The sequence below is a fragment of the Mycteria americana genome, chromosome 1 (assembly GCF_035582795.1).
Source record: "Mycteria americana isolate JAX WOST 10 ecotype Jacksonville Zoo and Gardens chromosome 1, USCA_MyAme_1.0, whole genome shotgun sequence".
Classification (NCBI taxonomy): Eukaryota; Metazoa; Chordata; class Aves; order Ciconiiformes; family Ciconiidae; genus Mycteria; species Mycteria americana.
In genome coordinates, this window is record NC_134365.1 from 200,288,036 (window position 1) to 200,301,617 (window position 13,582).

A 13,582-nucleotide genomic window follows, 5' to 3' on the forward strand; every position below is an offset into this window, starting at 1 on the left:
CAAATGTTAGGAATTCCAATTGCATAAAGGATGTAAGAGATGGAACTTAATTGCAAGCTTAAGCTTAGCCTGAGACTTAGTGATTAGTAATCTTAGCCTAACTGGTTGTGTCCTAAAGGGACCTAGTCCTTAGGAGAGTGTCAGTTCATTGCTTATTCAGAAACCATGCAGCTATGAAGTGTCTGACTGGACACCAAACAATTTAAGTCACTTGTGAAAAATATGACCCTTCTATTTTGCAGAAACTGTATAGGGATCTGGGCATTGGCAAGCGCAAACTCAAATGACAAACTGAATTAGCTGATTGCTCTCCTTAGTAACTGGGCTGGAATATTTAATTACTTTGTTTGTCACTACATATTCCTCAGAGTGATAGAGCCTGAAGGTGGCTCCTGTGCTCTAACCTTCAGGATGGTGGCCCTGCCAGGACAATGTACTGGTTTCCTGTGTGGCTTTTGTAATCATCTGTACTGGAAGGACTTCCCCACTGCACATCACTTGCAGCCAAGATTTGGGTTGCCTCCTGTTCTTTTGTGTTCTGTTTGTTTATATATGGCTACAGTATGGTTTATGGCAGTTGCTGACTCCAGGTGCTTGTTCTGAATGGAAGGCTACTGGTTTAGGTGCAGGCTACAGATAAAGTGTGTTTGAGCTCTTCCTTGCTGGCTGTTGCTTTAGGGATCTATACAGAAAAGCATTTTGGTACTTTTTAATAGACTCAGCAAAAGGGACATATACCAAATGGGCTGTGAGATGGAGTTTCTCATCTAGCCTTGAGATGGCTCCTCAACTTTGGGATATCTCTAATTCTTTGATCTTCTCTGGGTAGAGCTTATACTTTAGGAGGTAGAAGGAATATTTGCAGTTGTAGCAGGCAAATAAAGGATTTTGGTAGCTTTCTTAAGTGTCACTTACTCTAGACAGCTCAGATAGAAGTCTTTGTTCTTTGCATGCTGAACCCTTATGCATCAAGTTTCCTTTTGGCTGGCAACTTGAACAGATAAATACTGTTGTCATTGCACAGCTGTGTGAACTCAGCCCTCAGACAATCAGTGGAGAAACTTCTGGCTGATAAGACTTAAGGTGTGCCTTATGTAGGCCAAAGGTATCTTTTGAAGCCTGACTACTGGAGGGATGGATGCCACCCACTGACAAATGGTGATTTAGCACAAGACACAAGAATGCAAGGACTACATGTGACAGTTTGCTTTGGAAGTTCAGATCCATTTGTCAAACTGCATTAGTGAGATGAGGGCTGGATTACAGGATAGTGGGAGAGGGGAGAGTTGCCTGTTTCTAGCCCATTAGCTTTTTGCATTAGGTCAGCTGTTAAGGTGCATAAACTGCTTCCTTCTACCTAAAACTCCTTAGTGTCTTAGTTTTCATAGCTAGTAGATAGCTGCAGATGCCATTTACAGATGTCTGACAGTCTCTACTTGTTTAGTGAACTGAGGTGATAAAACTGAAGTGTTTTAGCACAAGCTGCCTTGTGGGGTCAGATGGCGCTGTACTCAGCTGGGCAATGAATTTCCTTTAAACATTTGCCCTTTTGCAGCTGAAGCTGTCAATGTGCTGTCTCTCACAAATGCTCACTAAGTGCTCATTGCTCTGGTCTTGAAGATTTTATTTTTTTTCAATCCAGTTGCAAGTATTAGTTTAGAGCTGTCTCAGTGCCAAGTAATTTTCTTTCCAGGTTGAAAATAAAAAATAATGTACTTGTCCTCATGAGACTGTCTTCCATCTGCTAGGAAGATTTTTAGCGTCCTGCATCACATCTAAATTTCATAGCTCTTCTGGGCCGCTGGTGTGTAAGGACTGACTGATGGCCAAGTCCACTTTGAGTAACAGGCAAAGAATTATTGCTCTGCAGGAAGTGTTCCAAGGAAAAATAACTTGTCTTGAAAACACATGGAGGTTTCTCTTGGCTTCTCTGGGATTTTTATGTGGAAGAAAGTACCTAGGTTTGTCTGCCTATGCTTTTTCTTTGTAACAGCTTCTGTTGGATGAACTGTGCAGCAGTGCCAAGAGTATGATGCTGACTCGTTTCTATAGGGAAAACAGCGTAAACTCTTATTAGAATAAGAAAAGATCAGTTATTACCAAACTTCCTTTTAAGTTTTTGGAGAATATGCTAGATGGTCTTTATCTTGGTGCTTGTGAGTTGCACATATGCTGTGAATAAACTCATCATGGAGATGGAAGCCCATTTGGTGTGCGGTTACTTTTTACCCTGATATGAGTGCAGGGAAGGAGGTCAAGAAGTGAAAGAACTAATAAACTTGGATCTCATCCTAGACGTCTCTATTATCTCCCTGGATTCTTTCCGAACTTCCTCTACTAATTCCGGTCTGCATACAGTCTTCTGTGGCCTGCAAATTACTGCTTGGGCAAGAAGCAGCAAACATGTGGTATAGCTGCAGATGCATGAATTGATTCAGTGAGTATGTGTGATGAGTAGTTAAGCAGCTGGCCAGGCAGAACAGATAACTTCTGCTCATGTTGAGCCTTTACTTCAGTGAAAGTGTTCATTTAGATCTCTCCAACATGTCTGCTTATTTTCATGAAGTGTGTGGGAACTGAGGCTTTTATCCCATCAGGCTTTGTTGAAATGACTGCTGTTGTCAGCTGATTCTTAATTCTTTAGGAAAGCAGAACATGAAAAGCATATCACTACTGGAATGAAAAACTGGATTTTGAAGTACAGTAGGAAGAAAATACATTTGGATGGTGAGAACCTCTGGGAGGCTTTAGTTCAGAAAGTAAGCGTTGCCTGAAAACTGTCCAAACATACTGTTTTACAGCTGACAATTAAATTGTTACAACTTGCTGAGAAATATTTTTCACTCTTCTACTTTTGCCCTTATTGTGCATGGGACTTCGGTACTTTTCTTTTGCTCAAGTACAAGGCAGTATCTTTAATTATGGATCATATTTTGGTGGCTTTGGACAAAATAAACTTGCATTTAACCAGCATTTGAATATCAACAGAGTTAATGTGTTCTTTGAGTCTATCTGAAATATCCTGATCCCTTCCAGCCTTACCAGTTTCACTGTTCTAGAGATCCCCCACATGGCTGGATCCTCACACTGTTCTCCAGGTATTTTAATGAACAGAACAGTAGGAAGTTCACATCTTTTTAAGACAGTGAGTCATAATTCTCCCTGGTAATGAAATGAATAAGTATTTTACTAGCTGTCCTTGGCAGAATGTGCCACACTTATGCAAAGTAGTAAGCTCAAGTTGTTTAACTGTGCCTTAATATCCTGTTGGCCATTTCTAGGCCATTTGCTCAAAAACCAGTCAGTCCTGCTCATCTGGAAATATTGTGAATGGAGGCACTGATCTGATACTGCTACAAGTAAAAGGAGAGATGAATAAATACTTTTAACTTCACATGCAACTTCCTTGTAATTTTATCAGACTGTGAACAGTTGGCTAGAATAATGCAGTTTCTGTCTTCAGAGTGAAGGGGCCCAGATAAGAACATGCATGACGAATGTGCAGATATGTAGCTCTGCGGAGTGCAGCTTGCTCCCCAAAAGACGGAATTTCGACTCAGTGTTTTGTTCCTTCTGAATAAGGGAGAACACAAAGGGATGAAAACTTATGATACAGCTTCCTGACTAGTGGTCTATGCCCTGCTTGATAATGGATAATGGTGTGCCTTCTAGATAGGGAAACTTTGCTTTCAGTGTAGATAATGCTTTGTAGATAACAATGCAGAGACTACTTCCAGAAATACGAGACTGTGTCTCAAAGGGCCTGTGGCCCTCAGCTTGTAGGGGCAGCGTGCAAAGTAAGTTCAGCCAGTGGGGTGTATTGCTGGCATAGGTGACTGTACACCAGGTGTTCCATGGATCTTTATAAAAGACATAGAGAAAGAGAAGCAATAGCTTTCACCCAGAGCTGTTGGCACGCAGGGAGAAATATGAGGGGGGAAGGCACTCAGAATGAGAGCTGCCTGTGGACAGATGAACAAGAGACTAAAATAAGCAAACTTTGTTCCTGCTACAGATAAATAGAGAAGGAGAAAATGGGGTGGGAAGAAATAGAGCTGAGCTTAACAAATGAGCAGGCAAGGAATGTCTCAGAGACAATCAGCAAGAATTTGAGTACTAAAGTGGCAGAGACTTGCTTTAATAGAGGAAAACAAGTAATAAAGCAGAATCAGTTAACCTGTGGGACTTCTGTTTTATGCTGGGGTTAAACTTGGCACGGTGCAAGGGATGTATCGCCACAGAAGCTATTAATGAGTTTTCTGTTCACAGCTCTGAAGTAGGAATTTGAATGCTCTAGCCTGATTCATGCCAGTGCGACAAATACTGTGTCAGTGCTGGAACAATAGAGAAAGGAAACAAGTGACAGCTGTGTGGAGGAGCTGACATGATAAGCTGGGCCTCTGGTGATCTGTTGCTATAGAATTGGAAGATTGCCATGTAATACATTGTGAGCTGTGAAAATACCAAGACAGCAACAAATTACATTGCTGGCTTGAAAGCAGAAATGTATCCATAGGAAGGATTAAAATCTATGACATTACTGGAGACAGGTTGTTTCCAGCTGATAGAACACATACTATGAAAGCGTATAAGGGGCTAGGTGATAAACATGTAAGGACGACATCAAAAGTCTGCAGCAGTGGATGCTGAAATGAGAATCTGGCAGGCTATACATTTTGAGATGGAGATAAAACTTTCATTGCTTTCCCTGAAATAATGGAGCAGCAGTAACCTCCTGACTGGTAATTTGCTGTGGACTTAACATTTCACACACTACTCTCTGATTATATTCCATCTGTTCATTTTCTTGAACACAGCCTCCATACTCCAGCATGTCAAAAACCACAACTGTTGTTATTTTAGTAGCTTGTGACCATACAATTCGGAAGTTTCAGTATGCAAAGGTAAAGGTCTTGTATGAAACAGTTATTCATGAAAATATTCATGACAAAGTATGTGAAGTAAACCAAGAACATAAGTATTGGATCTGCAGTCTTTTTATTACACTTTTTTCTGATATGCTTACTTTTTGTTTACATGTTAACACAATGTTTGCCAGCTGACATTTTGTGGCTTTCATAGTAACTTACTTCCTAGTAATTAAACCTTGCTATTGGCAGTGCATCTTTCTGTTGTACAAGTATGTAGGCTATGTGCACCATATTGAAAAAACAAACAAAAATTCAACATTTTTTCTCTATTCCTGGTCTTGTCCCTGAAATAGGTCCTGAGATAGAACAAAACTTTCTTTTTGTTTTTGTCACATAGCTTGGCTTGGGGAGAGAAGCATTAACATGTCTGAGAGCCAGTTGTGAATGCTGCTGGCCTAATAGTGAGAAGTTGCATTTTAAGTGCCCCTCTAAATGTTAGGAAATGGAGGAGTCTTTAATGTCTCAGTACTTCTATGTGATTAAAGGATTTTATAAAATAACTGTGCTGCATTTCAGATAGTAGTACTGCATATACTCTTAGAAAAATATGTGTAATACAAGTCCTCGCATCAGAGGAGTTTTGGTGGCATGTAGTTTTCACTTGGAAAAATTTCGTTTGAATGTTGTGGCTTTTTCTGTTGTGAAACATTCTGGTGTACACTAGCATAATAAATTGTGTAGAAGCACCTTTTAATTGACTGTTGAAAAAAATTTGGATCCTGTTTGACTAGAATCTTGTAGGATTCTTCTCCATCTGATCTTGGTTTTAATATTACAATAGTGGGGTTTTAGCCTGACCTTGTGCTCTTGTAATGGTCTTGATTTTGTAGTGGCTCTGTTAAGCCAGAGTATATATAAAATATGCTATGCTAATGAAAACTTTGGAAACTAGATGATATTTTCATACGCAAGAATTCTGTGAGAGTTTGCAAAGTCAACTAAGGCTTTCTGCAAAGGTAGAACTGCAAAGTTCATGTCTGACTCAGTCACTGAGCAAACGGCTGCTGTGATGTAAGGTTTTGATGCTACCAACTGTGGATGTTACAGATATAGCAGAGTTGGTGAAGGGGAACATGTGTTCACTTCAGGTGTTTCAGGCAAGAGTCTTAAAGATCTGTGTGAACTGTGGATGAAGTTAGTATGGCAGGTTGTGAGCTGGGCAGCAAGTACCGTTCGTGACTGCTATGAGACTGGAAATGCTGTGCCGGAGGCAGGGGTGAAAAGGAGGGAAGAATGGGATGGTGGACTCCATTTCAAGTCACTATAGCTACAGTTGCCAGAATTTGCTGATCAGAGGCCTGTGATTTCAGTGCCATAGCACATTCACTGAGTTGTAGACGTGGTGTCTCTTTAAGCACTTTGGGATGGCTGGTGACTATGCAGTCTGTGAACAATGTTTTATATTGTGTCTTCTCATGGTGCTGAATGTGTAAGGACCATTGATCAAATTTCTGCTTGGCTGGACGATGTATTCCTATGGTAGAGCACATGACGTTGCCTTTTACTGGCTAATCAGCTGCTGTCAGCTCTGGATGTTCATCACTAAGGGTGCAGTTACAACGACTTTAATTCTGTTGTGGTTACTGTTAATCTATTGAAAGCTGTTGTGGAAGCTACCAAAGTAGTATTTCCTGTTGCTTGATTTTTTCATCAGCATCTTGTGGCAGACATCTTTGCCTATATGAAGCTTGGAGTGCTACAAAACTAAGGCTTTTATATTTGGGGGTGGGGGAATATTCTGGCTTCCCAGCTGCCTGCAACTTAAGTGAGGTCTTTATCATTAGCACTCTAGTTCATTAATGCTGGCCATTAAATCTGCTGTATTGATGTTCTGGGACCAAGACTCCTATAGAGAACAGAATATTTTTTTGTTTGTGGTACCTAAGAGGTCTTTTCAAGTTAATGAACAGCTACCTCTCAGTCTGTGTGTAATACTAAACCTGCTTCTGCTCATGTCCTGTCTAGCCCACAGCTGTGCACATACAGGAGTTCCTCACTCTGCTGGCTGTGTGTCATACTGTTGTTCCTGAGAGACAAGGAAATACAATAATCTACCAGGCCTCTTCTCCAGGTTGGTTGTTGCTGTCTTTTTGGGGAGGGAAGGAGTGAGGGAGTAGAAGTAGATGGATGGGGATGAAAAGAAAGTCCAGAAATTTCTGAAAAGGTCATTGATTTTTAAAAGCAAGATGTCCTCCGTGATGCTAGCAGTAGATCTGGCATCTTCCATCACCAGTACACACTGCTTTTGAATGCCTCATGCAAAACTGCCAAGTCCATGATGTTTCTGTAGAGCTAGGCTAGGCTTATGATCCTTTCTACTCTCATGAGACCTTCTACTGTGGCCTCTTTCTGCAGGGGTGAAAAGCAGTAGTTGACCTATGGAAGTACTGATTTGTTCCTGCATGAACAGTTACTTGCTCTATTTGGCACGAGTGCAAACTGTTTGTCTTGATCTAGTAGCTTCCATGTTGCTTTGTGCAAATACAAGATGTTGATACATGACACGATACAATGAAGAGCAGAGTCTTGGCCATATTCAGGCCTGCTCTTCAGCCATTTCTTCCTTTCAGGCAGCACAGTGGTACTGAAAGAGGTAGGCAAGGCCAAAATGCAGAGCAGTAGGGCCCTGCTGCCCATCAAATTTGTCTCTGTTTCTGAGGATGTTTCTAGAATTGTTGTACTGATGTATTGAGTGATAAAGCTTCAGCATTTCAGTTTGTCTTAAAGTGTCTCAAGAATTGGGTGAACAGCCCGTGTAAGGCAGCTCTAGTCGCAGTGTTGATGAACCATGAGGAGACCAAGGGAGCTGCAGAGACATTAGGGTTGCTTGAGCTGGGCACTAAATTAACTTGTACAGTGGTTGTGCTTAATGCCACTTGCTCCCTAATGAGGCTGTATAACTACGTACTAGAGGTAGAGGTGTTGGCTCTGGTTTCAGCTTGGTTATTTGAGCTCTTAATGACATTGCCCGTGCAGTCTCCAGAAGACAATGCTGTACTTACTTCTATAGCACCTGAACTTAGTGCCTTTACAGTAGGAAATAGATTAAATGTGTGTTGTAGGAAGTCAGAGTAACACAGGTTTGATCTTGCTTTCAGAACAGGTATTTCCCCTTTTTTGTGTAGAAAAGTATGACTCCTTCACAGCAACAGCATTTAATGCTTCAGTAGTTACAGGATGTTTTATACAGACTGAGTATGAAGTTTGTGTAGTTGATATTACATGGCCTTTGTAGGACTAAAATGTGAATGTTCTTGTGGAAGTGTGTGCAGAGCAGCCCTACAGATGTGGGAGTACATGGGGAAAGGGGTCATCTGTGTTTTGGCAGTGTGGCATATTTAAGTAGGGGCTTTGCAGGCCTATTCTACATACCAGATTAAATTTAAGCTTTTCTTGTATTGGCAGATGAAGGGGCATTAGTGAAAGGAGCAAAAAAACTTGGTTATGTCTTCACAGGACGGACTCCACATTCAGTTATCATTGATGCGGTAAGTAGTACATGTGCATGGCACAGACCGCCAAGCTCATGCAGAGCATAAATGTCTCCTGTGTGGTTCTTGTGAGTTCCCCTTTACAGGGCCTTTAGGACACTACATGCAAAATGCTTTTGCAGACTGGGAAAAGTTGTCTTACTCTATTTTTAGATGCAAAGTTCTCTGCCCTTCTGTGTGACATGTGTGGCAAGCTTATATGGGAAATAACAGCAGTTGTGCTTGAAGAATATTTCCCTTGTGTGGGAAGCACAGATGAGCACACTCACATCAGAAGGAAATTCATGTGTCTAGGAGACTTTCTACCTATTACGTTTAACAGTTACTGTACTTCTAAATGTTTGATTTGTATTGAAATGGAATTTTTCTTCTGAGTAAGATCTTCTGTAGAAGATGTATCTGCTTAAAAAGCTCTGTATGCAGGGCTGTGTAGTTAACGGATTAGAGTTGACAACAGGCAGTCTCAGACTCATGGGGCCATGTTCTGACTTAAGTTGCAGTCTAAGCTAAAGTGGCTTCAGATTTACACAGGTGCAACTAAGATGAGAACTTTCTCTGGAATATAGTAGGGTGCTTAAGAATAAGGGATGTATTTTTGTCCTTCCTCTCAGGTACATTCACTTTGAAGTTTCTTGGTACACTGCCAAGCTAAGCACTTAACATGTCTTTCTAGGACTTGTCACATACTTTTTACAACTACTCAGAAAACTACTGTTTAGTTTAAGGGGCAGAGCTTAGGATAAGTGGTGTCACCTAGAGCTGTGTAGTCTCTTCCCTCTTCTACAGGAAGACCCAGACCCAGCTGACCTAGTTTTATACTCCTCATGCATGCCGAGCTGGGAGCATGGTCAGTCTATAGCCAGCAATAAAAGCTGTCACTCCCAGAGGTTCCTGTCTTTCCTCATTGCCTACATCTGTACAGTACACGTAACGTGGGTTGGAGAGGGCTTTTGGCCTTGGGGATATTGCTGAGTTGATACGTGCCTTGTAGGACATAATTCTGTACTGCGATTAGATTTTGCTACAGCCCTTTCTTTAACCACGTGCTACAAATACTATTGGAGTTCTGAGACTCCAGTAACTCCCACTGGTCCTACTATCTGTTATACAACAGGAATAGTAAAGACAAGGCATTTCTAAATCCTTTTCCTTCCTTAGGTTGCTCATGCTCAACCCCAGCAAACAGTTGTTAGTGATAACAGGAATTACTCCTCAGTTAACCATTTTTTGCCATGAAAAATATAATGTAATATACTTGTAAATTCAAGTAAAAGAAATAATAAATCAGTTCAGACAAAGGTTATTGTAATACCAAATCTGGATGGCATGTTTATTTTAACTTGGAATAATGCTCACAGTCTGTAATATGTCTCTTAGTTGATAGCTGTTAAGAGGTAAATGTGCAGCTTAACTTTCAGAGCATGCTTATCGTTCTGGAGTAAGATAATAGTTCCTTGAAATGGTGTAAAAATAGTAAATGGAGGATACCACAATATTAGATGTTCAAGTAGGATTAGAATGCCTTCGTTAAATAGGGCTCTACATCTTTTACCAGGAGAGGGAGCTATTACCACATTGTATTTGCACTGGGATGTGTAAGAAAAGGTATTTAACCAGCTTGCATGTTTACACATGTAAGCATATACTGCAAATTATGCTTACAATACTACATGCTTTCTTTTGTAGCTGGGAAAAGAAGAAACCTTTGAAATTCTTAACGTGCTGGAGTTTTCCAGGTAAGTTTTCCTCTCATATACTAAATGCAGGGTAACAAGAAAACCATTTTTGTAAATATATTCTTGAGAATAAAAAGATTCAGCTGATGCAGTAGAAAAGTTGAACTTCTTTAATTTTGTCCTGCCCCTCCATCCCTTCGTTTCCAATATAGGGCTAATAGAGAGCTTCTTACAGACTGGTGGCTGTTGGCATGTCATATGAAGCTCTCCCCTGCCACTCCAGTTCTGTTGGCTTATTGAGAAGTTGCTGCCCTGAAAGTGTCATTCTGTGCCTCACTGATTTCCTGATGTATCACCTGTCTGCTTCAAGAATGTGCTTTGAGATTGCACTTTTATAGTGCTTCTGTAAATTAGTTGGTTTTGAGTAGGTGGAGTCTACAAGTGGAGGGCTTTTTAGTGCCCCTTTAAGAACTACTCCAGCTATTAAAAACTAAACCTTGCAAGCACTCCTAGCTTGCCCGGCTAGTTAGGATGGGCACTGCTTGGGTAGCAAGAAGCTTTGTGTGATTAATCGGGGCCCCTAAATCACTGGAGATGATAAAAGGTGCTTTCTCTTTGTCAGCTGATAGTTTTGTCAGTTTGGATACTACTAGTCAGTAGGCTTTTCTGCTGTTTTTTCTACTCTTACTGTGGCTTAAAGCCTTGAAGTCTTGTTCTTTGCCCTCTTTTGAGTTGTCTGGTTCTGCTCTAAAGGAGCATGTAAAACTAAAGTCAGGGAAGATGTGGGTAGGCAGCTTTTCTTGTGTCCTGGCTTGCTTTGAAGGTTATGCTTGACTACTTTCCCTTTTTCATTCAGAATGGAGCTACTTAGGCTACTTGCAGAAATATCTAAAAAGGTACTAGAAGAGTCTTTTAGGGTTTCTGACAAGTTGACCGGTACGCTGGTGTCTGTAGACAGGAGTAGCTGTAGCCTGCATGCAGCAGAAAAAAGCTGTCTTAGCTCTTCCCTGTGTGTAGCAGCTTCCCACTTGACCAGTGAGGGGGGTTCCTATAATGAGAGTTCAAAAAGCACAAGTAAGTTTCCCAATGTCATTAGCTTGCTGCAGAAATTCTGGGCACAGCTAACTGCTGTCCTTCCTGACTTTCTTTAGAAAGTCTCAGTATTGTTTTGTCTGATCATACATGCCAAGAGCTTACTTGATTACACATGGCTCTTGAACCCTGAAAAAGGGCTAGATTTCCCAGAGGAACTTCAGAGGAGGAGGATTGCTCAATGTTCTGATCTGTTTGTACATATTGGCAAGAAGGGAATGAGGAAGGAGGATGCTTCTGAGTTCTTTTGCTAAGGAAAAGAATTATAGTTACAGATTACTACTTCTGAATGTGAAACCACATGTTCGTAGGGTTCTTTTGATGAGAGTTGATTTGCTTGCCTCTGCCTCTTACAAGCCACATTTTTTTTTTTCCCGTGGCTCTTTTAAAGGAGAGATTGATAAGTGAAATGCAAAAATTGTTCTTTTTTAAAAAATATAATTGCCTACCTTGCTTTGTTAAACATCTGTGTACAGTATGCTACTGTTTTACCTTTATTTTAAAAATACATCCCAAACTTGACTGTCTTGATATGCAGCCCTGCTCAGAGGGTCTGACTTTATTCTACATAATCCCTGCTATGTAGGTCTAATTAGCCCAGTATAAAGAACCTATAGGGATGCCAAGAGCTCATCTATACCATGATTCCTTTCTATGACATTCCTGCATTCTTTTGAGTTAGAAAGTTATTTAACTGTCCTTGTCAGTGGGTGGTTATTTCAATGTTTGTTATGCCTATAATAAATATGCATTCACCCTTAAGAGTTCCATTTCTAGCCTGAGTCCCCAAAACAATTTTGCCTGAGGAATAATGAAAAGCTGAAAATAAATGTGACTCCCCTTCTTTCAAGAGGACTTCTGTGCCATCTTGCTCTTTTCCAAATTCTTGCTCACATTTGGGTGCAAGTATGTTCTGGTTGAGTGCTCACCAATGGGAGCCATAGGGCTGAAGCTGGAAATGGACAATTTGGCATTTCTCCTTGCTGTCAAGGGTTGTGGGGTCTTAAGTTACTACTGTTACATATCACTTGATCTCAGATGCACTAAGCATGTCTGAGAAAGTTCACTGGCTATAACAGGACTTAATCGTCATCATGATGACCAATGAAAGCAAATATTTGTCTTTCAATAGCAACAGGAAGAGAATGTCAGTGATTGTTCGAACTCCAGCAGGACAGCTACGTCTCTACTGCAAAGGGGCTGTAAGTAATTACGCTACCTAATGGAGAACTAACACTACCACTTATTGTTTCAATGGCTGTGGCTGATGCTGGAATTTCATGTCTCATACATAATACCTGTTGGCTTTCTGGTTAGAGCCAAGTGATTTAGGAGATCTGTCATTCCTCCTCTGATTCTTTGCAGGCTGGAAGATTGCTAGGCTTTCTACTACCCAGTTGAAATCCTGAAACTAATGGGAGCAGTACTCTTTACTTATGCAAAGGCAGGATTTCACCCAGCTGTGCAGCAGCAGTTTGGGAACTAGACTAAATAACTGTTGTCTAAATTTGTAATACTAAAATCTGTTCTCAAGTGGTTGGCTCTTGATCTGGCTCTTGTGTCTCTGCACCTGCTGTTATTTGTCATCATGACTTGCACCATGTTGTGCTTCTGTCCTTACTGACAAGAGCAATAACTTACCAAAGTACAAAGGCTGCAAAACTAGCACTGGCCACAGCCAGAGAGTGGTTCTAATTTCAGTGGAAAGCTATGCAGGTGGCTTTCTGCAGCACAGAAGACTATTTCTGACTTCCGTAGGGATCTGGTTTACTCGAATTTGTCCTGACATACAAGTCTGGGTGCACTGCTCTGTTCCTTCAGTTTAACTCCCCTGATTTAATAAAGATGTGCTGGCTTCATGCTGATGTGGTGGGAGTGAATTAAGCCCACTGTCATTGTGCAGTATTTCAGAGTTGTATGCCTGGTAGGATTGCACAGATCTGCAACTGCTTGTTGCTCATACCATGCCTGCGTTCACACTGTTTCTTGGAGTGTGGCACTGGAAGGGATGGAGAACAGGAGAGTTTGTAGGAAAAAATTTCATGCCATCTTCAGTATGAGCAGACTCAGATGTCTTAACAGAGCAAAAGGGTTGTAGTAATCAGTGTAATCTGGTGTTCTGTCTTGTATGTTCTGCTGCATCCACCACTCATCTAAACTGTAAGTTAACTGCCTATTCTATGTGAACTCTTCTACATTCTGATAGTCATCTCCCATCCTGTTGCATCCATCATAAATTACTTGTCTTGTATGCCTATCTCTAATTAGTGATAGGTGTAGGCCTGTTTACTTAGCTTAAGAGTACATATTTGAGCAAAAGCAGGGTTTTTCCATTTTACATGTATGTAGTAACTTGTTCTGGTAGTTGCAGAATAAAATCCAGAGACTTTAG

General features: G+C 40.9%; 1 protein-coding gene across 2 annotated transcripts in view; it reads left to right on the forward strand.

Annotated features, from left to right (window-relative positions):
• The window catches only part of ATP8A2 (ATPase phospholipid transporting 8A2), a 309,679-nt gene that overhangs the window by 37,664 nt on the left and 258,433 nt on the right, over positions 1-13,582 (forward strand). For both annotated transcript variants that reach the window (XM_075490877.1, XM_075490875.1), the window contains exons 16-19: positions 6,897-7,002; positions 8,337-8,419; positions 10,109-10,158; positions 12,323-12,392. In XM_075490877.1, coding sequence (XP_075346992.1) covers positions 6,897-7,002; positions 8,337-8,419; positions 10,109-10,158; positions 12,323-12,392 — 309 coding nt within the window. The remainder of the gene's footprint in view (positions 1-6,896; positions 7,003-8,336; positions 8,420-10,108; positions 10,159-12,322; positions 12,393-13,582) is intronic.